The sequence below is a fragment of the Dermacentor silvarum genome, chromosome 1 (assembly GCF_013339745.2).
Source record: "Dermacentor silvarum isolate Dsil-2018 chromosome 1, BIME_Dsil_1.4, whole genome shotgun sequence".
Classification (NCBI taxonomy): domain Eukaryota; kingdom Metazoa; phylum Arthropoda; class Arachnida; order Ixodida; family Ixodidae; genus Dermacentor; species Dermacentor silvarum.
This window is the reverse complement of record NC_051154.1, coordinates 105628475-105655649: the sequence shown is the minus strand read 5'-3', so window position 1 is coordinate 105655649 and position 27175 is coordinate 105628475. Positions and strand designations below refer to the sequence as shown.

General features: G+C 46.3%; 1 protein-coding gene across 1 annotated transcript; it reads left to right on the top strand.

Moving 5' to 3' along the window:
* Positions 1-21339, top strand: LOC119434199 (guanine nucleotide-binding protein G(s) subunit alpha isoforms XLas). The gene is made up of 4 exons (XM_037701491.2): positions 1-84; positions 15912-15965; positions 18926-18963; positions 20006-21339. The coding sequence occupies exons 2-4, from the start codon at positions 15944-15946 to the stop codon at positions 20669-20671; spliced, it is 726 nt and encodes a 241-aa protein (XP_037557419.1). The 5' UTR covers positions 1-84; positions 15912-15943; the 3' UTR covers positions 20672-21339.
* The last annotated feature ends 5836 nt before the right edge of the window (positions 21340-27175 follow it).

The following is a 27175-nucleotide window of genomic DNA, read 5'->3' as shown; positions in this document are numbered from 1 at the left end:
GCGGATCGGGAAATCTTGGCTGCTGTCTCCACCTTGTAACGGAAGCCCTCGCGCATACGGACCACCTGGGTGGGACAACGAAACGTGAGTGCGTTCGCTTGATCCTTTCGTCCCCAGCGACGAGACACGGGGGTCACGACATCGCTGTTCAGCCTGGAGCGCTCAGCGAACAGGGAAAGCAAGAAACGAGAGGGCTACATCTCACCTTATTTATATTTGGCTGTTGACTTAATTTCTTCCCCCCATTCCAATTTTTATCGGCCCATGCGCCATTTTTACCGCGTTACTCTGCGATAAGCTTAATTCAGCAAGCGGCAAATGATAACGCCTGGGCCTAAAATGGTCGTTTGAGAGAAAAAGCTTGAGCCTGAGACCAATAAGCTCATGCTCATTCTTTGCCTCCCACTGCATTTGACGACAACAGTGTTCATATGATACTATCAAGGCGACTTGTGATAACGTGAAGAAAGCCCAAATGTCATGACAGTGCGCATGGAGAATTTTTGAAAGTTGACAAAAAACATCGGGCCCCAGTTCTTCGTTCACTTAGGATGCATCGACAGCGTTTTAAAACCTGATGCATTGGAGCGAAGATAAAGTTCATCACACAGGGCAGCGCTTCATCAGCGAAAACGTTGGTGTCGGTAGCACGAGTTGCACATGAAAATATGCTTTTATATTTTAGCGCTTGTTGGCAGTGTTCTTTATGCACGCATCAAAACCTAACATCCCTTACAATAACGAAATACAACATCCGTGTCTATCCAAGGATATATGTATCAACTGGTTGTACTCCACTTTCCTTATGTACGGCGACTATAGAAATAGTCTTAGACGTATGTTGAGGCTCATGTTATTACAACCTCTCCGCCTGATCCCCTAGTTAACCTTAACCTCTCGAGATGGCCATCTTTAGCCGGGTATGCATAAGGTTCAATTTCTGGCATCACGACGTTCATTTAATGACTATCCCTGGCCCTTGCACCATTAAACAGCCCACATCATCATCACATATTCATTTAATAAGTGAAGAACACACCAGGGCACCTGAAATTATTTTGTTGCCCACCTATGCATGGCACATCTAATTAATTTTTCCAAACGCTGGAGGAGCCTAACGTTTGTCATAGACATGCTAGTCTTAACATATCACTGACGAGTTTACGCCTCATATATATATATATATATATATATATATATAGAGAGAGAGAGAGAGAGAGAGAGATAGGCACATATTGACCTGTGACACGAAAAATGCTTCCATTGATTTCTTCGGCTCCGTGGAGCTATAGCATGTGACTTCAGCTCAATTGACAAGAAAGTGTGACCTGGAACTTTTAGCCTATATTAGAAATACAAAGAACTCACAATGAAAAGAGCTCATGAGTTAAACGAGCGTACCATGCAGTAAGCGATGCCAATTTGGCTTCTTCAGCCTCGAGCTTGTGTTCAGTTATTCATATATGCAAAAAAGCATCTCCACTGCGCGCGACGCCGCTACTCAGAAAATGTCACAGTTTCGCCCTAAGGGCGAAGCAATGAATGCGATAGCAACACAGCAATGTCATACGAAGTAAGGTGAGCGGCTTTGGTAGCAATATGAATTGTAGTAAACATGAGCTGATTAAGTAAGCAGGTGTGCTGCGGCGTAAGTAGACCGACATGAAGAGAGACTGGATGACCACGATAAGGCGCGTGTGAAACGGTGGTGTTGATGAGAAGCGCATCCCGTGGGCAGCACGTGCGAAGGGAAATACCTTTAGCGCTGCACTGCCAATCCGGGCAGCATTGCATGTGTAGCGTGCGTTGGAAAATGTGGCCCGACTATTACTAACTGAATGAACAAGCGTGGTGTGAGCGCGCACAAACAAACATGAATAGATCACACTGAATGACTGCAGACAACGACTGTCAAAACGCTGGCAGCGAGCGCATACGCCGCAGCGGGCGAAGGTACGTGCGGTCTATCGCTTCAACGGAAACTGAGCGGCGAATGCACAGCGCATAAAGGTCAGAGCCGTGTGGAAATAAGAGACGGTGCGGGCGAGCGACGAGCGCGGTTGTTGGCAAAGTAGAAGTGCGCCCCCCCCCCCCCCCCCCCCCCCGCGCTCCCTCCGGCGCTGGCTTCCCGCTTCCTTGCTTGCGCGTGGGTGATTGAGCGCGTTCGCTCTCCGTGATAGCGCGCGTCCCCGCACGCTTCCGCTCGGGCACGGCGCGTGGCGAAGATTTTATCTATAGGGAACCTCACGGCGACGGGCGACGACGACGGCGACGGCAGAAATCCGGTTGAAGTGTCCATATAATTGCTATCGCAATAAAAAACAAAAGCATGTAGCGTAATTTGAGCTGATAGTCAATCGTGATGTCGGACATATTAGCAAAGGCGGCTAGCCAATGGCAAACAGCGCTTACGAACGATAAGCTTTATGAATCGTTATAAATTCGGCCCGTGCTCTCCATTAACTGGCTTTGAATCCTATGTAAGAATTAAAGATGGTTACGCCCTCAATGACTTGCTTATAAGTTGTAAGGATGTTTCGTCGAACACTCAAAAAATTTTAAAAATTGCCCGTGGCAGATAGCACACTTCTAGTCCATGAGCTGGTCTACTCGAAGAGGCGGATATTACCTGGATAAAAATTGAATTACACGAACAAAAATTTGCTAATTACGTTTTAACTAATTACTTTATGGCAGCTATTGCAAGTTAGAAATTCTAGCGAGTGAGACTGTAAGACATATTCACTTGAAAATAACTGTGTGGATGGCACCATTTACGAGATATGCGCCGTCAAACTTGCGGTAAAGATGCACTGTTGTTTGACTTACATTCTTAACAAAACGTCGTTTTATGCACTAAAGCACACAAGTAACTGAAACGTCGACAATGCCTTTTTCCGAAAAGTTCGTCGACAATGCCTTTTTCCGTAAAGTTCAGTAATTAATATCTCGAAACTGGTGTCATCTTGAGAATTCATTCCAAGCGGATCCGCCTTGCGAACTCCATGGCTAGAATTTGTAAATTGCAATATGTGCCAAAAGGTAATTAGTTAATAGCTAATTAGTTTAGTTAATTTTTGTTACTTATTCTATTATGCATTTCAATTTTTTGTGCAAGTAATACCCGTCTCTTCGACCACACCAGCTGATGGACTAGAATTGTGCTATCTGCCACCGGCAATTAAAAAAAAAAGTTGAAGTTTACGTTCGCTTAGACACCCGGTATATTTTAGCTTTACAAAGCTCCCCTCTAAGGGGGCAGGCAAACATGCGGAACTGCAAACAAGCCTCGCAAGATTGTGATCCACCAAATCTAAAAAATCTGCTCCTTCTCTCTGAAGCGTTTGGAGCTTGACTCCGAACACGGTATACGTGAGCAGCCTCCCTCCTTCTCAAATAAATAAATAAATAAATAAATAAATAAATAAATAATAAATAAATAAATAAATAAATATTCACCTATGATTACGATACTCCCTAATGCGAGATTTGAGCGCAGCTCTATACGTGTTTTCACTTCACGATATATTGGCTGGCGCGGACCAGCGCGGGGGTGACGCGTGGGTGCAATTCACAGCAGCCGCCGCCGACAGACCTTGCAGACGACGCGCGCTACTCTGGCGCCATCTCGTAGCCATCGTCGCCGCACTACGCTTTTCTTCTCACGCTTTCGCCATAGCCTCCTCCGCTTTCCGACTCATGGTTCCGCGGTACACTCCTCTCCGCTTTCCTACCCGCGTCTTTCATCGCCCGCTGCGTTTCGCGTTCGCTTTCATCTTTCGCTGTGCTCGTTCGCTCGGTTACGCCTGCGCTCGCAGTAGGAACGGCCGCCCAAGAGCTGCGCTCTAATAAATAAATAAATAAATAAATAAATAAATAAATAAATAAATAAATAAATAAATAAATAAATAAAATATTATATAAATAAATAAAATAATAAATAAATAAACTTCAAGTGCGAACGACGAAGTTTACAGCCCTGTCTACATAGTTTGTGTACAGAATGCCTCCTGCACCTAATGTGTGAGAAGCCCGTAGCGAGATATCTGTAGACCAATATTTCTTGACTCTTTCTGGCTATTTTGCTTGTGGTGGAGATGATAACCACCGAAATCACCAGCTTGGTCATCACGCTGACCCTCGATAAGAAAGCCTGCTAATACGGCAGCTCTCTCGTTGTGTTCTTTGCATGCACTGCTGGTGTGTCCATGACATTTACAGTATCCACGGACATCAAATGGACCTCATATATATGGTGTCGTGGCCATTAGTGCGCATAAGTCTGCGGCTCTAACTGTAGAGCTTGACGTTTAACATCCCGGAGTATTCATTAATGTTGTGTGACAGTGGCAGAGAGCTTGGCCAACAACTCGACGAGTTTGGCACCTGCCTACGAGGATGTGTGCATTTAAGGGCTTACAAAACCTCGATTTCTCGGCTACAAGAGAGTTATAATCTCGGCTACCTGGCTTACGTTAAATCTGGCTTGCAGTGCAGTCGATGCGGTGCAATCGATATTTTCCTTTATAAGGCTTCCAGCCGTTCATCAAACAATTTCACAGCACTTAGCAAAGACGACAAGTCTGCTACAAAGTGAGCTTCTTTGTTATCTTTCAAGTTTCCGCCCCGTAGATTACTACTGACAGAATGCAATGTTTGCCAATGTTTCTTTTCAAAGACGTTGGTAAGCTGCCGGTCAGTACTTGAGAGCACCTAACATTGCTGAAAGCTGGGCGAGTTGTTCGCTGGCATTATGAAACATACTTACAGAGCTAAGCAAGGCGATACACAAGCACGAAAAGGACCAGCGCAGGACCAGCGCCTGTCCTGTGCAAGTCGTGCCTGTCTTTCGTTGTTCTTAGCGCTATAACTGTGTTTCATAATCGAAAGCACCTTTCGTCGTGGTGGTTTGGAGTAGAGGTAGAACATCGGTTTCGTGTGCTCAAGGCCTTTAATTCAAGTCCTCGCCTTATCCACCGCATTGTTAAAGCTTGAAGTAGAGCCTTAATGCGGTGAAATAGAATATGCAACGGTAGAGAATCAGTGGAGGCGTATTAGTCAGGGTGGCAACTAAAATACGCGTAGAAAGTTTCCACTGCGGTTTAACAAGATACTTAGTCGCCAGAACAGCTGTTGGGCTCCCTGATGGAGTATATGACCGCAATCTACAGTACAAGTCTCGTAATTAATTATTTCTTTAATAATTTGTATCTTTTTGGCACTTCCAAGCAAGTGTTAGTGTTGGCGCGTGCTGAATTGTCTCTATTGGTTGGTATTGTTTGTTATTATTATTAACCTCCGGCAACTTGCATTCCTATTTTCACTATAAGTGGAATGAAGTTTCCGGGAGGATGCTGCTTCCATCTACAGCTAGAACTCCGTTAGGGTGGTGCTGGTGGTGTAGCAGCAGGCGGGGTTAGCCTGGCATGATTAGCCGTTAATTCCGTTAGCTCTACCTACGTATACGCGCATCTTTAATATACGCAATCACACACAAAAAAGTTGTTCTGGGAGATCATTTATGAAGTCATTACTGGAGTGCCGTAGTGATATGGTCAAAGTGTGCGATACAGGAAAAAGCAGCGCAGGTGCCACGCGCTGCGCCTCTGCCAGCGTCTGCTAACGGGCGTGCCAAGTGCCCCGCTTGGCGTAGCGGTGCAATTAACGCGTCCCAATTTCCTCGTTGTGAGCATCGCAATTACGCGGGCCGCAATTTAAGTTTTACGCTCGTGCCGAGACCAAACAAGTTCGCGCAGCACTATGCTGACCCGGCGATGATGTCATATCGCGAGATCGTCTCGGTTGCATAGGACCATCGTGAGCGAAAAACCTTCTTTATCCTTATTGTGCTTCTACGGATAACTGGAGGATGAATCACTTCTAACGGCATGCCTCCTTGGACGCATCAACTCAATATACCGTAGTGTAGGTGGAGTTTTTTCTTTTCATCTATTATGTGAGATGTGTGGCCTTAAGGCCTTAATGCACAGTTACAGTATATATATATATATATATATATATATATATATTAGTGGAGCAAAGAATCACAGGAGCCGGTACAGAAATAGTTCAAAAAATAGAAGCACGTAGGAAAAGACATGTAACAGGACTTTACTGATGTTTCGGCCGGGGTACGGCCTTCATCAAGAGTGAGGTCATATATATATATATATATATATATATATATATATATATATATATATATATATATATATATATATATATATATATATGAAACCAATCTCGCCGCATCGTGCATCAGGAAGTCTTCTAAGCCTCAGTCATGAAGGCCATCTTGAATCCACGAGCTGAAGTCAGCATGCCGGTCGCTGCGGAGGCCAGACCATCTGAGCAAGAGCTCCCAGTGAGTAATTGACGATGCGTAATTGAGGTGACTCGGTATGCGTGCGTTAAACGTGTTCGTGGGCCATTTCAATATGAACAGAGTGGTCCATATCTGAGCAACGCTAAAGAGAAACTGTACACAAGGAATGCGTGCTCATCTGATTTGTGTGTATTCGCATTTTGCGAGAATAACGTCAAAATTTCATGGGATTACAACTACCACGGCAACACAATGTTAGATTATTTGTCGGAAAATTTCACGGACTGCTGTGACCATATTTTACCACGTACCGTCCACCGGAAGAATTTTCGAGACATAGAATCCAAGAAAAAAGAAATTAGTTGGAGACAATGCGCCTCTACTCGAAGCGAACACTTCTGTCGATACTCCTCCGCATGAATACCACACTTCTAACCTATACTGACGGCTTAGTGGAGAAGAGGGGATGAAATTGAAGTTTCTCGCGACTGTCATGATCCCAAAATTAACGCGGTCGACTTTTTCCTAGTAGTTACAAATTACGTCGAAATAGCCAAACTAGTGCGGCAGTAAGGAATACTAAAAGGCAAAATTAGTGAGATAGCCTTAGCGTACTTGGTAACTTCTTGTCATACCTTGTCACACAAAAAATCTCAACTAGCTATCGCAAATACATATTATGATGACGTACGCACTTAGTGCGTGCTGCATGTTGTGAAGCTGGAAGTAAACGATTCCACTGACATAGCAGTGAAATATGAAGTCGGCACCATGGCACACTTTTTCCTCCACTGTAAGCTGCTGCTGATGACTAATAATGGGAAGTTCATCACGTCCTGTGACTTTCCCTTCGGAGCAGCGTCGATCCACTTTCAATGATTTTGACACCACTTTTTTTTTTCTTCTTCTTCTTCTTCTGTGACATTGGCTTAATCGAGGAGCTTATAGAATGCGTCGGTTTATGCCGTCAAAAATGCCTGAACTTGTTTTATGCTTTCACCTCTGCATACCTTGATGGCCTTTTTCCTCGCTATTCATTAGACATTTACTTCTTTTCATTCCGGCCCTGTTCCTGCTCGTAAGGTCCTTTTGTACGTGATTCCTTTCACCACAGATAGCTTGCGTGGACGGTTATCGGCTTAGTGTATACTCACGGCTGCTGCCCCTCTTCCCAACTTCCGATGTAGGCAGAACTGCTAGCACGATTGATCAACTAAATTTTGATTATACGCAATTTTGTTTCGTTGATAGTTATTCAGGATTATTTCCTATTTTACCGTAGGTGCACGGTAAAATAGTCCCCCACTACGGCGTGCCTCATAATCAGGTCGTGGTTTTGGCATGTAAAACTTCATGATTAAATTAATTAGAAGTTAATTAGTGATTTTTTATTTGTTGCATATGTGTGTCGATTTCTCGTGCTAGTAATGTCCGCCTCTTCGAATGATCCAGCCCAAGGACAAGAATTATGCTGTCTGCCACAGGCGATCTTTAAACATGCCATAAAACTTAAAAATGATCACCCCGTATATTGCGGCAACCATAAGGATGTTCCTCAGAGTTTACCACTACCTCATTGGCACTCACATTTCGCAGCGAGATCACAGTTCATGGTCTAGTTGGTATAGCAGGACAGTCGACCCGATTAGTTTTCTAATTCGTCCTTCCAAAATTATAGTGTGCTGTTATTTACAGCTCCGGCAGTCGAGAAAGCGTGTTCAGCCAATTGAATGAAGCTCCTCTGCTGCTGATCACTGCGTTACTCGTTTGTCGTTAAGGAAATGAAACAAGAGACATTTCTCGCGTTCGCCTAATTTCAAGTGGCCTATCTGGGTACAGCGATCTATGGAGCACGTGCCTGGCCGCTCCTTGGCTCTTTGCAGTGCAATCACCCGGTTCAGGAAAGGCAATGTGTCTGTCCTCTCGTGTTGCCTGGTTCGTCTTACCGTAGACAAAGAACTTGTTGCAGTGACAGGCAAGGAAGAGCAAGCCACCATGCCCCAAAACAACGCTTCGAGACGTCCGGCGAAGCGGCTGCCCCTCGGACGACGTAGCGTGGCAGTCGTCGCGTCGTGAATGGCATCCCGACACGCCTTGAGCGCGCCCTGCGCGACCTCGCCTACCGCACGAGCGAAGCGCGCCTCGTTGGCGGCCTGGCTTCCTATTCCATTGTCCCGATCGTTTCACGCTTTTTGCTGACGATCGGTACTTGATCTTGCGAAGCCGCTTCGTTCGGCCGTCTGCCCTTTGTATCGGGGTCCGGACTGAAATATGCGGGACTTAATGCTCGCAGAATGGCAGCTTCGCCTCGGCGGATAGACGCAAAGGAGGAGGCACGAAGCGTTGGCACGTCCCCTTCGTGCCTTTGTCGCCTTGCCGTCCTCGGCGCGACCCACATTGGTCAGGTCAAGGAGAGGCGCCGAGTCCTCTGCGGCCGGCGTAACCCGGCGTACGGACCGCTGCAGCGGGAATGCAGAGTCGCCCAGTATGGCACGCACATCTCGTCCAAGGGCGGATCTCGCACCGCCGCCCTGACAGTCATCCTGGAGGCAGAGCTCCCCGCAGTGCTCCGCAGCACTGTGGTGAGATCCGGAGAAAGAGTAAAGGATACCGCGGCTGCGATGCAGATGGAAAACGCTGTAAGTCAGCAGGTTTGTAGTTCAGGTCGGGAGCTTGGCGTAGTTCTCGGTGTACACAGAAATTGCCACGGTCAGATTCGACAATTTGACAAGAAACAAATTCAGGAACTTGCTGAAATAGCTGTCTCTTTAGGTCCACCGTACAAGTGGCTCATTTATATCTCACGTGGCGCAGAGTACAGTTATTCCCACCCTAGCTTCCGACATGGTTTACATGCCCGTCTGGTGGATAGGGCTACTGCTACTATGTGGGCTTGGTGGAAGACAGCCTGGTACTTACGCTTTTTAGACGGCAAATTAACAGCACGACATCGGTTGTTTATTGAGAATGTTTGGCGCGAGAGCCTATGCCTGGTGGCAGTGCAACTGCAAGCCAACATTGCAGGCTACAACATGCATTATTTTAGCTTGACGCACACAGGGACACGTAAGCGAAAGAAACGGAGCATTATTGGGACAATCAGTGACATGAAACCCGTAAAAGCGGCATGTGTCTAGCCTAAATCAGGAAGATCAGTCGCTTGAGTTAACCCGCTTTTTGACGCCGCTTGGTAATATTGTATCGCAATGGACGCATCTTTCACGGCAGTCAACACTATCCTATAGCGCAGGTCATCATAGTGGTCCTATTGTTTATAGCCAGCCTTACGGCCAAGTTTTGTTCTGAGAAAATCTCGAGGAAATCCATATATTTTTCACAGGACGACATAGGTATCAAGTTCACCGTAAAACGCTGCAGTTGAAGTGACCATAGTGGGAAAACAAAATTTTCAACAATGGTACTAAAGATCGGCGTGTTTGCGAAACGCACGGAATGTTCAAGTGAGGAATTTGCCACCCACACTTTCTCTCCCTTGAGAAACTTCGATCAAAGACAATTTATAAGAGCTGTTGAAGAGCCACGAAAGGTAAGCGGAAGCGTGCTGCCTAGCTGTACTAATGCATGACCTGCTAGAAGCTTGGTGGAGTGGTCGATTGACCAAGGAAGTAATTTGAGTTAGATGGTCTGTCGTGCTGGGAACCCAAGTACTGCTACAAATACGACGGATACATAGTGTAGTAAGGTTAACTGATGAAAACACCTCATTCTAACATTCCATCCTCTGTAGAACAGGCTATTGACAAATATAGCACGATTCCCCCCCTAAACTGGTACTAGGCTTGAAATATGATCCCAACTCTACTTTTATCAGGTGGAGTGAAAGACGGTAATTCCATAAAAGTGGTGTATCCATCGATTCTTGAGGTACACATATGCTCTGTGGTTTAACTTTCGTAGTTAGAAAAAAAAGTTCTCCTGTAAGTTAAATGAAACCCATATCATTGAAGCGTTAGGTTCGTTGTTGGTGTCTTATTCTTTGTTGACTGTACTGCTAAAGAATTAATTAAAATATCATTATTCAAGTAATTAAATTCCGATTCCGGATTCCGACAGAAGCCTGATGCGCTACCCATTCAACCATGTGACCCAGTGACCCAGGTAGACGGGAAAACGGTTAGATACGTACAAGCATACAACGTCCCCGCAACTGCGTGAAGTACCCTAAGAACGCTAACGCATTAAAAAAAATACATGCTGCTGAAAGCGCATGTCATAGCGCTCGCACATATTCACCGCGTGTATGTGCAAGTTCGTACATCCTTATCATCTCCTTCGTGACGACGAAGGAGATGGAAGACTGAACAGAGTAAATATTCATTCCGCGAACATCGAGGAATGGGAGGGCTCGTGTGTTCACACTGACAGGAGCACGATATTAATTAGGAGAGCTGCCGCGGGCCATTTGAAACGCCTCCGCGTTGCGCGATCTAAGTGCACATACCGGCTCCTGTCAACGATCGAAGCCACTTCAACCGACAGCAGTGTCGTGGTTGAGGCGTCCCCCGCTTCGTTGTCTCCTCAGCGTGGCCCTTCGTATAACGACGCGGGAAAGATTAAATAAAAAAGAGAAGCGAAGTAAAGAACAAAAGTAGAGGCCCACACCACCACGTGTCCTGATGTCGGAGTCGCTGACCAATCATGTCACGTCCTCGATTCGGGTGCCCCAGCACCGGGCGGCATCCATGCCTCGTCAGTTCCAAAGCCGAGGGGCGAGAGAAACACGCGGGGGAAACGACGGGCAGCGGGCGACCCCGAGTCGGGGACCGTGGGGTCAACGCGGCAGAGGTTAAAGCTGGGCCTAATTGAACGGCGCCCTCGAGAAAGTTGCCGCGCGCTCTCCCCGGGGCGGCTTGCTTCCTCAGCCGGGCCCGCCTCGTTTGCCTTCGCGCGAGGCGCAGGGAAACAGGCTCTTTCGCTGCGCGATCATTTGTTTCGCCTGTAGCATTTGTTCAGTTGCGTTCAATCCAGGGCCGCGCCGGGGCCTTAAAAAGTGGACGCTAATGAAGCGCAGTACGAGCAGTGCGGATGTGTACACAGATCGCGAATTACTGAGCGCCAGCAGTGTTGTGTACCGAGTCGGGGCCGGTGACACACTTTTGAGTGGGCGGGACTCGGCGAGGGTGCGCTGGAAGAGTTGTTCGGCGCATTTACGTTCGTAATGGACCGACTGATTGGTCGGTGATTTGGTGGTGAATATGGAGAATGACCACTGCGGGCATTTACGAAACTAGAAAGGTTAGGTGTGCGGGGGAAAAAAAACACGAAGAAGTATAAACGTGCAAAGAACGCCATAAAACAAGGAAAGAAAGAAAGAATGAACGAAAGAACGAACGAACGAAAGAAAGAATGTAAGAAAGGAAGAAACGTACGTTTGAAAGTACATTTACTGAGATTTATTTGCTGCGAGAACTGGCACTTACTATGACTAGATTCGGCGCTAGGAAATGCAAATAAATGGTGTAAGAGCAAAGCGCTGCTGAAAAAAAAAATTGCCAATTTTTTTCCCGCTTCCTCGTAGCTATACGTCTCTCGTAGAGTGCCCAGAGTCCCATAAACGAAAAGATTTAAAGAAATTAGCAGCCTGGAATGATTCCTCTGGCTATGTCAACTCACTTACAGGCAACGACCGCAGCTGTCTTTAACAATAGGCATGGTTATCTTCTCAAGAATATTTTCTTCGCCATGCAGAAAGCTTTTCACTCCCATTGATATGCAGTATTGTCTGTCGTGGTTACAGAAATGCATGCATAGACGCCACCACTCTCAGAGTGTGGGTGGGGCGCGCGAGATCCTGCAAAAAGTACGGAGCACCAAAGCTGTGTGGTAGCGGTGTGGTTAACGCATCCATCTCCCAATTGCACGTTGCCGAAGGGGCATGAGTTTGAATCCGAGAAGTAGTCGAAGTTTTCTTCTACTTATCATTAGGCTGAAACTTGAGATGGGCAGTTGGCCTGAGGAAGGTGACGTCGTGATGACGACCTAACGGGAAGGCCGGATGGACAGACAGAGCAAACCCCGTTTCGAGTTTTTAATTGCTTTCGCAGTAAATGATCGGTAGTGAAAAAAAAATAGAAAAGAAAATGTGTCGTGCACGATAACATAAAACCCTGTTCCCGAACTCAGAACAATTTCTTATAGCCTCAGCAAATTTTCCGGTTCTAGAAAATTTTGGTACTGTGAGTAAGCTGGCCAACTGGTAGGGATGTTCCATCAATGCTCCTTCACTTAAAAATGACCTTCTTAAAAAACGCGATGTGAAGTTCTGCGCCGGTGAACGAGGACTTCGTCGATTTACATTGGGCCGTCAAAGATGCGAGACGTGTCAATCGGGGGCAACGAAAAGTATCTGCTGAATGCTGTCAGCAAGGTCTCGGCCCTGGCCCTATCAACTGAGTCTTTACGGGCTCACTTCGTTAAAGCATCGTTGCTAATTTTTATGCTTCACGAACACTCGCTGTATCGAGCTGCGCCGGAATACTATAGAAATTTTTTTGAAGAATGGGATAACAAAAGTTATTCAGACTTGTTTGAAAGACATCTTGAGAGAGAAAGAGAGAGAGAGAAATCAGGACACTTCAGCGATTTATCTGGCTCTGAACCCACTTATTATTACAGCAGCACTTTGAGAGAGGACATCGCCACCTTGCTGTCCAAATAATGCCGGTATTAAAAACAAGAGAGAAAAAAAAAGAAGATTCGATGCTTGTAACGTCAGCTTTGTACGTTGCAGTATTTCTTGCTGCACCGTCCGAATTATATGCACAGACGCCACCCGTCTAGCAGTCTCCCTTTCGCACAATACCTCATCTCAGTGCGTGATAGCTCAGTGGTTAGTGCGACCGGCTGAATTCAATCCCCAGTGGCGGAGATGGGCGAAATTTTGTTTTGCTTCGCCATATGTTGACTGGGGCTGCGGGTGGGTGTGGCCTGAGAGCACGGCGATGGTAGAACGGGAAGGACAGGCGGAGGCAGCAAAGCCAACTTTCGTGCTTCCAACTGCAGTCGCAGTAACAAGGGCTGGCAGCTTACGGTGGCTTAAGGGAGCCGCGGAGAAAAGAAGGTAATAGATATTTCGTGGTATTGTCCCGAGTAAGAGTACTTCGTGGTGGTAATTATCTGTTTCGTGAAGGCATATGACAAACTATTCTCATAATCTTTTCAAACATTTCCTATCGGCACAAGTTACTTGGCTCGTGTCGAATTATAGTCGTGACCTCAAGATCGACCGTAAGGGTGATTCCACGGTCAAGGGAAACCATTCCCACTGCTGCAAACCCCGCTGGCAGCTTTATAGGAGGTCAAAGTGAGTAACCGCAAAAAGCATAATTTTTTTTTGAAAATTTTGCCGAAAAAGGAAAGACTAAATGATAAACGTATAAAAATCAATGGTGGTGCTGTATTGCAAGGAGTTGTACATGGCGAAAAAAGATCTACATTCACGGAGTTAAACGTACTTGAGGGACCATGAAACTGAAAATTATGACTTGCAAACACTTGCAGGGAGAACGGCGGCTCCAGTACTTTCGGAGGCATGTTCTTCACCCGCCGCAGTAGCCCTGTGTATCCGGCGTACTCATGTTGAGCACAAGTGCGTGGACCCGGGCTTCGGCTGGCCGTATTCCGATAGTGATTGAACCCAAAAACTCAGTGTATATTTGTTCACTATGCAAGGTTGTCAAAGTTAATCCACATTCGTCACTGTAGTTCTATTTATCTTTGGGGCGCAAAACCTCACGAATTATTACCAAAACCTTGGAGGCGTGTAGTTAAGCCTAGGCTCAGCGATAAGAGAGGTGGCAAAACAGGTGAAATCTGCAGCAGCGACGCAATGTTTTGTTGCTGGGAGCTGCTCAAGTTACATGTCGAAAAAAATTAAAAAAAAAAAAAAAAAAGCGCGACGGACTAGAGCCTAGCGAGGCTGCATTCCGGGGCGTTGACAAGAGACGGGCCCAATTTTCGCTCGTCGTGTACGGTGTGGCCCCTTAGGCAAAGGGGATTTCCGGCAGGTCGCAGTGACGTAATGACATCTTGTTTCATTGTTGCCCCCGGAGGTGGGAGCCTCGGCGGCTTTTCGGCTCGACCGGTGGCGCGCGCGTGTCTCTTACGTCAGCTTCCGTCTGTAGAGTGTCCCAGCCAGGGTACCTCAAGCAAAAGTAGTCAAGAGTGGGGAGGGGGGGGGGGGGGGTCTTACGCGCGTCCTCCGCGTTCTCAACCCGTGATCGATCATGGCGAATGAGCGAACATTTCGAAGACGTGTCCTTTTGCCAACGGCGCCTTCGAAAGCGTCGCGTTTGCAACCGGAGAAGGCGGCCGCGCAGCATTCGCGCTACGGCTGACAGGGGTCGGGCTGGGCACATGCGTGGACGCGCTTCTTGGGCTGCCGTGGGACGTGCTGCGCAACGCGAACAGGAAGCCGCCGATGGGTAAACACGACTGACGACCGGCGCACTTTTCAGAGTCGTCGTCGGGCGCAGAAGGGCATCGTGTTTTCCGCGACGATCCGGCGCGGCCACCGCATTGCATAGTGACACAACATCTCGGCAGCTAAACATGCGTGGGTTCGAGAAAAGAATAACTGAATATTGAAAGAAAAACACAAAAAGTTTTCCTCTTTTTTGCACGATCTATAGGAAGCGAAATAAAAAAAAAAAATGCGAAGAACCAAGTCGGAATTTAGACGACTCCGTTTTTTGAAGCTTGAAGACAAAACTTGAAGATATTTTAAACTTCAAAACAGCGAAACATTTTAAAACTTGAACAAACCAAACGTGATCTACATGCTCTCTCTATTATACTAGTATTACTACGTACTTAGATGGCGCGCAAGGAAGCTTAAGTACTCAAAACTACTTTTCTTTGTACTACAATTAGGCTTAGAAACACCAGTATGAACGCGCGAAGCGGGATGAATATATCCAAAACGGCCAGCCATCTTGATTTGGGAGGGGCATGTAGAAGGGCATTTTGATGTGCCCGGTTTCTGTTTCGGCACTAATAATGCGCCTTGGCGCAAGAAACACGGGTTAGAAGCTGCAGAGTTTGCAGCCCGACGTGGAGTTGGAGAAATCGAAAGCAAAGCCCCTTGATCGGGGCGGCGGAAAACGTAATGGATGGGCTTTAATCGAAGAGGCTGGTTGGCAATTAATCTTATACTTGTGAGCGCGTACAATTATTTATTTCAGTACGCTTCTCGCACCGCTGGCTTTATAGACTCTTGCGAATATCAAGCGTGCCTTGGCAGCATTCAGCCATTTAACACACTTTTCCCTTAACAGCTGACCTAAATTCAATCACTAGTTGCCTTCCGTCTCTCGTTTTGTGCTCTTGGAAGTTTGAACATTTTATTCTGCAGATGCCTGATCAAGGCATTAAAAGGGTGTAAATGTGGCGGTGCCCCCCACCCCACGTGGTCCTTATATAAACACTAATAAATCATTACTGATTCAGTGCAGGTAACTAGACTGCAATAACCAAGATTATATCAACCCCAACCTCTTACGGGGTTTTGGAGCATTGAGGTGAGGTAAAGAAACCATTGCTTGCAACTTCCCTTTTCTTTTTCCAGACGAAAACTACCTCACAAACGCAAGAGGCATCATGAATTTTTTTCTGGTTATTGGTGAGTAATATTGCTGCTTTCCTTTGTATATTACGCCCATTTGGTAATAAATAATTTAACTCCATAGATGGAGCAATGAATCGGTATAAGTGGTGGGATTTCTTTGTTCTTGCACTGTGTACGGCCTAAGCAATAACGAGACGAAATGCACAAAGACGAGGAAGGGAAGCACAAACGGACACAAAGAAGCGCAAACTACAACCGGTTTATTATCGAATCACATGGCGTTTCTTACTGTGAAGAATCCGAAACTCTGCGAGTGCGTGACACATGAACACTTATCAGCAAAGCAGTTCAGGTCTCGGGCTTGTTCACAGTCAGGTACGTCGATGTGATCTGATAATAAGCCAGTTGGTAGTTTGCGCTTCTCTGTGCGCTTTTTCATCGAGCAAGCAGTAAAGAAGCCTAAGGTATCTGATTTATGGATCAACATTGCTGACTTCTTTTTAGAACATTGATAAGTGCATTCTCAACGAATAAAACTGGCAAGAAATGTCTCAAGAAGTACTAGCTCGCTTGCTGTGTCAGCGAACAGAAGTTGCCAGCGTTTTACATGTAGAATTACACGCTTAACTAGTGGACACACTGAGCTATACGATCTTACACACTTAACTACTTACCCGAGCAACCTCGCTTGTTATCACTTGCTCTCACGATAACCAAAGATATAACTGTTCCTCGTGTCCTTAATTATTTAAAAGAAAAGAAAACAAATGTCAAGGGTACCGTTACAGGATACGTAACATAATTGTCTTGAGAATGCATGTCAGCCTCAACTTCAACTTGTTGTTAGCGTGTCTATTTTACGTCGTATGCCGAAATCACTACCGAAGATCTTTCGACGTTGCTTTCATTTGAGGTGTCAACCACTATAGCCGTCATATGGAATGCGCTTTCGTTCTAAATACAACGTCAACATGACGTGCTCTGAAAGAGGTGCGCCGAAGCCGCAGCTGAAAACTTCAGAAACATTTTCAGAGCTAATTGCGGAGGCCACGCTCCGCTGTGCTGAGTACGGTGAACGCCACCTAGGTGGCGTTGGTAGTGCTTCTTGATGCCAGCGTCCCTTCGAATGCTGGCATCGAGGCGTCGTAGTGCTGAGACCACCGAAGCGTTCACTGTCGGTGCGCGTTAGTGTCATAATGCAGTACTTCTCTTTTCTGCTCGTAGGCGGCGGCACCGCCCCGAGCAAGAGCGCGGGTACACGGAGGAGTGTTAGATATATAAGGCGCGTCTGTGTAGCTCTCTGCAAATGCGTTTGTGGCGCAATGGGTTAAACGCTCGGCGGTCTATCGTCGCGGACCGAGAGGTCGTGGGTTCGATTTCCAAATTTTGCATGTTTGTGGAACTTTTTCTTCTGGTTTCTTTCTTTGTATTATGTTCTATGACGTATTTCCGTGACGGAAATACGTCAGTGAAGTCTTGGCGGACCCCGGCATAAAACACTTTCGTGTTAAAAAAAAGAAAACTTGGAGGACGCTTGAGTTTCGCCTTTAATGGCGAATTCCATTGGGAGAAGAGGAGCAGGGCGCCGCGCAGTGCGGAGTCGGGTGACAGCGCAGCAAGAGCAGGGACACTCGACCCGCCACTGGAATACGGCGTGCATTCGGAGAGCAGGTGGGAGGGGGACGTGTGAGGAGAAATGTACCATGTGACCAAAGCTATCGACGTCCCAGCATTCTCTGCAGGAGAGCTGCAAAACACGCGTGATCGTCTTGTAATCTGTCGGGCGTAAGGCTGTCACCGTTTGCGGCCACGTACTACATACTTTTGTGCAGCGCCGACGCATCCCACAACGTTTCCGCCTGCGAAGATATCTGAAACTGCAACTTGAATCTGAAGTTGAGCTCCAGCAGCTTTCGCTGCTGTCAGGTCGAGCGTCTCAAGCACTTCAGCAAGGCGAAGACGCTTTGTTGCCACTGTGCCCCGCGCATCCGACGAGAAGCAAGGCGGACTAAAAATGCCAGGATCTGTCGCTAAGTCGCTGTGAAGCTCGCTCGTGTCACCGACGACAAAATCAGCGGTGCCAAAACACCAACAAACGCTTAGCTCCCGCCATTGCCGCCGCGCGCGCCGACTGAAGCAAAATAAAAGGAAATGAGGAGGATATGACGGTTAAGTCGCGTGACTTCCTCCGTACTCCGCTTTTCCGGCTAGAGCAGTCCGGATTGCTCCCGGCTGCTCTCGGCACAGCGAAACTGCTCTTGTTCTACCACTGGATGACGGCTCTCCCACTCCTGTTCGACCACTGAAACACGTCGCCTCTGGAACGAGCACTTTCAGCGTGCTTTTGAGTGCTCCTGTTCTCCCAATGGAATTCGCCATAAGAGTGGAATGCGATAGATTTAAAGATCCCTGACTGCTTCTCATGTTTCCCGGCAAATGCAGCTTATGTAAACGTAATGTTTACCGCGAAACGCTTGTGGCGAACGCTATGCACGAATGCGAGCTTTCTGGTAGAAACGCGGCCTCTTACATGGGCCGATCCCGGAGCTAGTGCAGAGCCATGCCAAAAGAATTGCATCATTTTCAGGTATCTGTTATTGTTTCGCACTTTTAATATTTCAGTCTTACAAGATTTAACATAAAAGGCATGCGACATGCGCTGTCGGTGTTTTTTTTTTTTCATGACATTTATTTGTGAGCTGTCATTCTCAAAATTCCGAGGAATAACGTTGCCAAAAATGTAAGACAAGGTACGAGCAACTTTAGTGATGTAAGTGTGGCAATATCAACCGCATATACCGCATGTCATATAGCAAGGCGTGGCATATACATATACCCTAAATATTTACAGAAATTTTGGACAATGACGCCGACACCAGATTTTCTGCGACATGGGGCCCTTAACGCTATCTGCGCTAAAAAAACAAAACTAAAAAAAAAAAAACGAACAGACAAGAACAACACCAGTTTCACGTAGCAGATAAAGTGTATCTTTCTTCCTTGATTTTTTGCAGCGCTGCTCGGCATTGCCTCGGCGCACCCTGGTGTTAGGGTAAGCAACTTTACTGCGCTTCATATTGCTTAAACAGCTCGATGTAAAACCTTTCCTGAGCAGCGGCCATGGGCAACTCAAGAAAAACTCTTGGCTGCTTGCAGTGAAAACTGTGGCGTTCTCAAGTTTTACGAAACTTGTTTGTTTGAATATTAACAAGTATATTATTCAGATGTTTTTTTATTGTAATAATGTTTTGTCTTTTGCTTCTTTGTGTGTGTTATGCGTGTACTCATTTCATTTGCTTTTTGTGCTCTTATGATGTCTCAGTACATCCTTTTTTCACGCCATATAACCAATCACAAACCCTACCCTTCTGCCTTGTTATTGCTTTATTCCTTCTCTCTTGTTCTAACAAAATTTTGAAGAAGATTATTGCTCAAAATATTGGCATATCAGTATAGCAAATGAGCGACCTTTAGAGAGAGTGGATACTTGGTGTACGCAAAGTGACCTTGCGAAGACACCTTGAAATTTCTGGATTAGTTGTCTATGACCTCAGGGATTGTGGCACCACTTGGCAGATGATAGGTAGTTCTTTATTAATGGAAATGAGAAAAAAAATTTTGAGTGAGAACACAACAGGCTGCAATAATTTTTTTATTAAAGCCAAAGAAGAAATAAACTAAAATACGAACGACTTCGTGAGGTAACTTTGACATCATCGGCTTAACGATTTTCGCGCGAAATTCAAAGAGGGTCGAAGAAACGCAGGACAAGGCTGGCCTTAATTATTTCCTCCGATAAGCCTCAAATTAGACAGAGTTGCAAAAGAATAGTTTGGCAGAATCGCTTGGCCTAGCATTTGAGTGAGTGTCCCTTGAAGTGTTTATGCAATTACTGCGACCAGTGAGTGCACTCCAAACATGCCTAGATTATTCAGACTGTTTGATGCGAGCGCCATCTGAAATGTCAATATTTTCGGCATCGTGTTTATTTTTTCACTTCTTTTTAACTGCACTGTGGGCATTTACTGTGCCCGCCTTTCGCTTGAGAAGGAACGGCGTGTGCCGGCGCTCCTTGATCGAGTTGACGTGCGCAGCGTCGCCGCGAGGCGTACCTGCTGCCCGACGGCGCGGAGCTCCTGCTGGGCAGCGTCAAGACGACGTTCAAGTGTCCCGGCGACGGCTACTACGCGGACATGGACAACGACTGCAAGGTGTTCCACATCTGCCACGACGTGCTGGGCCCGCAGGGTGCCACCGACCACGAGATGCAGCACTTCAGCTTCCTGTGCGGCAACCAGACTGTCTTCAACCAGCTGAGCCTGACCTGCGCTTACGAGGAGGACTCGGTACCCTGCCAGAACGCCAAGGACTTCTACTACCTGAACGCCAACATCGGTGACCCCACCGCGGAGTTCTTGAGCGACAACGACATCCAGCGCGCAGCGCCGCTGGTGCCGACGTTCAAGGCGCACGCCGCGGCTGCCGCCCTGTCCGCTGGCCCTGCCCTGGCGGCTGGCCCCGCCAGGACGGCTGGCCCCGCCAGGACCGCTGGCCCCGCTCGGACGGCTGGCCCCGTCCAAGGCCCACCGGCCCAGGGTCCGAGCACTCTTCTCAGGGCGCCTACCGCTGGGCCCCCGATTAGGACTCCTGCCAGGGGTCTGGGGCGCGGTGCGGCTGCATCCGAAGTCAAGGAAGTAACGGTCACGCCACCGCCGACCACACCGCAGCCAGCGACGAGCACGACACTCAAGGAGGAGTAGAGACAGCTGCTTGGACGTCCTCTCTATCATTCTCATCGTACGCTCTCTTCACGCGAACATAGCCCCATGTTTTACGGTGTGTCGTCGTCCCACTCTGTCCACGGAGATATGCCTCTTCGCTCGACATTTCGTTCCTGATCGGTGCAAGGTAGCCAGGCAGGCGCGTGGTTAGCCTCCTTCTCTTTATCTGTATTTCGTCTTTCTCATGACTTCGTTTAAATCATGGCGCGTTCCAGGGGTGACTGTAGTTCTTTGCTTCAGCTTGCCGTCTATTCACCTATATAATGGCTTGGTGCAGTATGCGCTCCCATAGCTACTAGAAACACATATTTCTCGTTTAATTTTTGGGATTCAATAAGAAAAATCCGTGAAAATGTACAGAAGCTGTCACAAAGTACATGTTATAAATGCCTTGTGAGGTTCTTGGCGAACTGTGCACCTGAAAGACATCCTCGTTACGAGACGAGTTGCTTTGATTAATTGTTTCCGATCACTCGAGCAATGTTGGTGTTGCTGAGAAAGAAGTAAAAAAGAAAACTGTGTTGTGTTCACAAGAGTCAGCGAAAAGGATGACAGGTTCTTTCAGTATACGAATGCGGTGATATTTTTTTCTATAAGTGACGACTTTGCGACTGAAAACAATTTCATCACAATAAATGTTTTTTTTTTCTGAAGTAGTTGCTGTGAATTTTGTGACCATTGCACACCAATAATTAATGATCGTTTGTCCAATTTTAGTCACTGACGTCCATATAAGCATATTAGCGAGAGACGTGCGCACTGCTATAATGAAAATAATCCCTCCATGGATAACACATACATTAATCTCAGGTGAACGAAGAGGAATTAACTTGACAAAATGATATACTACTTCAGTCTATCGTAGTATTCTTTTCCAGAGAAAAAAGAAAAAGAAAAAGATAGAGCAGAAGTAAGAAAGGAAGGAGGAAATGGAAAGAGATTTCCACATCCGGTCACTGCACTATGGTGGCTTTGTTGAACATCGCTGTGTATTTTATAACTTGGTGCTCAAGTGTCGCCAATGAAGCCAGACCACTCTCATTCACGAAGTAGTACTGCCTCCTAAGGACGCAGAAATTCAGGTCATTAGAGAAGCCATTTGCCTGCACACACACGAGACTGAGATTATCACAACTCGGTTCGTCGGGAACCATTACGTGCCTTTACGAAAAATACACTCCCTGATCATATCCGCACTACACCCAACAAATATATACACAAACATTTTACATTACAGATTCTGTTCGAGTGGGTCCCAGGTAACCAGGGACTAGAAGGCGATGAACGAGTTCGTACGTCAGCTCGCGATTTTATAACAGCGATCAACCCCATGAAATTACCTGAGACCTATTGCCCCAGAGGTGTCGGAGCCGAAAAAATCGAAAACAACGCAGTAATCTTCTTCTTCTTCTTTTCATTTGCCATCTTATACACTCATACAGATGGGAGGACTGCGGGAAAAAGTGTTTTTTTTTTTGGCAGCTTGAGGAGGCCCGCAGCCCCTGAAGGCAGTGCTTGGCGGCGGCACAATGGTCAAACATACGAAGATACCAAAAGCCAAAACAAGAGATTCCTCTTACTAACGCTATCACAAACAAACACAGGCGAAGGCGCTGTATTGACACGCCAGGCACAAACACTTTACATACCCAATTATGCTATTCAACACCGCATTGAGAACAGGCCTGGCAAACCGGCGTGTCAAGTTTGTGCAAATACCCTAACGCACTCCATAGTTACTGGGAATGCTACACCGTACTATCTTCTCCACACTTTTTAACTTGGTCAAACATCCCATCCTCCCTTGACTACAGTTAATAGAGGTGGACTGCCTCACTATATGAGCTACGCCCTGCACTATGGCCACAGGTGACGGACTACATGGGTTCAAACAAATGGACTCAGCACCAAGACCCGGGTCCCAGCTAGATTCCGACTATGACGACTCGAACTAGCAGTCGTTCAGAAATAAAGCTTATCTGTCTCTCGTGTCACCCACTGGAACCTTTACACGCGAGCCCTGCCGGTTTCGGATGTACCCAGTGACAACCCTTCATGCAATAATGGATCCGGCTCAGGCCCCCACGTCCTGCTACTGCGAACAAAAGGCGTATGTATATCTTTCATCTACAATGTGGGACATGAAACGAGCTACTGAGGGGCTGCTTCCAAGTATGTTGTGCAGGAGGTCCAATAAATATATACTGCGTGGGATTTTTTTTTTTTTTTTTGCTATCTAGAGTATTCCAGCTAACGTTAGCCAAGCTGACTAAAGAAAAAAAAACACATTTATAAACACGGTGAAAGATACGCCTTTAAGACATGCGGTGTCTTGTCATCAGACGTCTGGCGATGTAATTGTAACTGTATCTTGCACAATCTTTCTCAATATTTTTTTTCGGTGACCAGCCTGGCTAACATTAGCTGGGACACATGGCATATAGGGTGCCCCAGGTAACTTGAGCCAAACCTTAAAAATATGCGTATGGCCACGTAGCTGGACAAAACCAAGGTAATGTTGTTTGGCGTCGCTTGGAGATACTGAGATTATTTCTTGCATTCGACCTAATTACATAATTAGTCTTAATTAATGAATAAACTTCTCGAATATTATAATTAGATGAAATGTGTCATTCAGAAAATTGTAGAGTAACATGAAAAACTCCCGATATAGCTTTCTGTTGCTCAATACGTGCTACATAATAGTGTTTTTCCAAGCATGAAAGAAGCCCGCGAATACACGCAAGATTGACGCACGACTGGCCGCTCGAGGCACTTTGCGTGTATTCGCGGGCTCCTCTCATGCTTGGAAAAACACTATTTTAAAGCATATTTTTAAAGTTTGGCTCAAGTAACGTGGGACACACGGTATGTGTGTAACCAAATCTTAGCGTGTATTGATATGAAAAATTTTGGCATTAAAGTCTTAAACAAATGCCCGAATGGAACATTACAACTATTGATCCACCACGGGGGTTTAGCGGCTATGGCATTGCGTTAATAACTTGCTTCGACGCCAGCGTTTCTGTCCATATTCAGGTGGAGCTGGAATGTAAAAAAAAAGTGCTTGTACTGAGGTTTCGGTCATGGTAAGGAGGTAATTTTGAGATACGACACCCCAGAGTCATGGCTTGGGAGCTTCGTATTCCATATGCGATTGATCGAGTGATTAGGTTTATTGTTCTAAAACAATACAGGGGCTATGATGGTCGTCGAAGCGGAGGGCTACGCATTAATTTTGACAGCTTGGGAATCTCCAACGTGCATCCAAACCTAGAAACAGAAGCTTTTTTTAATGCTATACCATTTAAGGCGGACTTCACCAACTTTGTAGGCATCCGCCTAACGGAAAATGTGGTCCCATAACGAAGGCAGTGTAGTCTAACACAGCATATCGAAGCGATAGCTGTACCGTGTGAAGAGTGTGAGAAACTGGCACGTGAGGCATGCGGCAGACGCTTCAAAGAGCGACTTTGGCATGAGTGAAGCATGCCTGCGATAGCAGCCTAATGGTTATAGTAGTGGGGGGCTGTTATTAGAATAGGGAAATTAAAAAAAAGTAAATTATGGGGTTTTATGTACCAAAACCACGATCTGATTATGAGGCACGCCGTAGGGGGGAACTCCGGAAATTTGGAGCTCCTGGGGTTCTTTAACGTGCACCTAAGTACATGGGTGTTTTCGCATTTCGCCCCCAACGGAAGTTCCAACCCACCATCAGTATGTGATCGCACTGAACGCACCGGTCACGCATTTCATTATGGCATTATAGGCGGACTTTGGAGGTATCTGGAGATACCCACTTTGGAGGTATCTGGAGATACATACTATGGAGGTGTCTAACAGAAAACTCGAGATGTGTTGAGTGTGTCGTAGTGTGCGCGAAAAGTCAATTCGATAATTGAGAGTTTGCAAAGTCCCCTGTGGCGCAAGCACGCGCATCTGTCAACACGCCAAAAACATCGCAATCTAAGCATGCTATCGCATTATTAGAGAGTTAGCGGTGCTAAGTTATGGACTACCGTTTTTTTTTTTCTTCGTCCTCATCGGGATGCGAACGCTATACGGGAATTGAAACCGCAGCCTGTTGCTTAGCAGCACATGGATTATAGGGTGCAGATGCTAGCCTTAACGCGTGAGATGGCATAGTCCGGAACGAACTGGTGACCAGAGAAGACATATAGAAACCGCATGTCACGGACTTTTAGTTTCTACCTGGTATACGAATATATATGGTGAATTCTAATTACAGCCAAATGCATTCACGTCTTCACGTTATGTGCAATGCATTTCTTGCTCACTTTAGGGCAAAACTATCTTCCGAAACATCGATTATTGCCACTAGCCACCGGAGTCGGGCAGCGCGTCAAGAGGAAAGAGGCATAGGCGTGCGTGTGTGGTCTCCAAGTATGCTCCTGGTGCTCCCATGACACAAAGAGAGAGAGAGAGAGAGAGAGAGAAGAAAGAAAGAAAATAAAAAAACTTGCACTGGCGTTATGGAGCTTTTTGTAATTGTATTGATGTGTTCTCCTGCTGCGTGGGTTTAGGTGCACACTTCACAAGTTAGTACCCAAGATGACGTCCCCGTAAAATGGCTTACGCGTTTGTGGTGACTGTTTTACCAACTGTAGTCGCGCCACTCTTCGTGAAGTACGCTGGTCACCGACAGCGAATGGTAGGTTTTGATGTTCTTCTTAGAAAAGTGAACAAAGAGACGCTGAAACACTTGAAGTGCTTCAAACGACGTTTATGGAGGAGGCGCGGAGCTGTACACGAGTTTTTTAGGGGTTTTGGCGGTTCCAAGAGAAGGAACGAGCGTTAATGTCCATCCTCATTTCGGCCAACCTTCAATCAGTCGTACCTAAAGACTAAAAAAATCATATCGAAATCATCACGGGTTACGATAGCTGGTGTTATGTGTATTACCCCGAATCCAAGAAAATTTCAAGTCAGTGGAAGAATCTTTTTTGGCCAAGATCGAAAAAGCGACAAGTGCGCTTGAGTAAAGGCGATGATCATCGTTTCTTTTTGTTTCTCCTTCAGCGTTTTTGTATATGTGCAGGGGAAACTTGCATCACCTGGACAGCCTGTCAATCAGCAACTTTAGTAGGAGCTATTAAGGCGATTGAGAAAGCATGTGCGAGGGAAATGCGCGAAATTGTGAAATGCGGCTGATTGGTTTCTCCATCACGACACAGCCACAGTTCACACTGCTTTGGCTATGACGTGGCCTCTCAGGGTTGAGTCGGCGTTTTCCCACTTACCCTATTCAACGAAGTGAGCTGGCTGTAATTTTTCTCTTTATTTTTAAAGAAAAAGGTTTATAAATGAAGGATATTTACCATTATGCACGAGGTTAAGACGACTTCGCAGGGGACGCAGAGCTGGATTAAGCTTGAGGTGCTCCAATGTTGCTTCCAACAGTGCGAGAAAAGGTTGCACAAGTGTACTGACTTCGTTAGACAATATTTTTAAAGGAACTATAAGTGGGGCCTTTTGTCCTGCATGAAAATGTTATTTTTTTGTTCCAGAAAAAATTCATATTTCTTTTCGGAAAGTTCGGAAAGTTCGGTCAGTGAAATTTGCACTTCCCGAAGTTGGCTGAGGACCTTTTCGCAAGATTCATCTACGTGAAACAATAACATAAGGCTTGGTACTTCCGTGATCTGCAGTTTACTTTTGATTTTTGAGGGTCGCACAAAATGTTTAACAGTTGGGAGCCGGTCAGAACTGTACTCTTTCAGCTCCTGTACACGGCTTTAAAATAAAGCCTGCTTTTTCTTGTACAACACTGGCATTAATTTGCGCTAAATTTCACTAGAATATTTTGTTATAAGCCTGTATCATTTTTAGGGAGCCTGCTGTGCGTTACTGCATGATGTAAAAAAGGAGTGCTAAAGGCAGGCACACCGGAAGATGAATCTGCTCGTCTTGCTAGTGGCGTTAATTGGACGATTGTTCGCGGCACACCGGCTGCACATGCTGAAAGTCCCCCCCCCCCCCCCCCCCCCCCTCCTTCCTTCAAACTAGGAAATTCTATGGAATGTCCATAAAAAGCAAGTGGCCGTATTGAAGCGTTATCGGTGAGTTGAAATGTTGAAAGACTTTGCTCGACATAATAAGACGAATGAAAAGAAAATTGCAGCCGTGCCTTCGCCAATGCGTCTACTTTTCTCCGTGTTAAGCGGCAAACCCGCATGACTTTCATTATCTCATTAGCGTGCCATGATTTTGTGACTATGCAGCGAGTTGTGCGGACGGCACTCTTTGTAATGGTTGAAGTTCAGAGAATTGCTTAAGAACTATCAAAGTACTACACTGACGGCAGAACAGGTTGATAGAGCTATGCACCCTGCACTGGGCTTACGGATTGTCATGCACTTCATACGCCACAAAGTCTCCGCCATGGATGGCGCGGTTCGCTGGAGTACTGGTTTAGAGACGTTTAGAGTATTGGTTAAAAAAAAGAAAGCTGAGAAAATC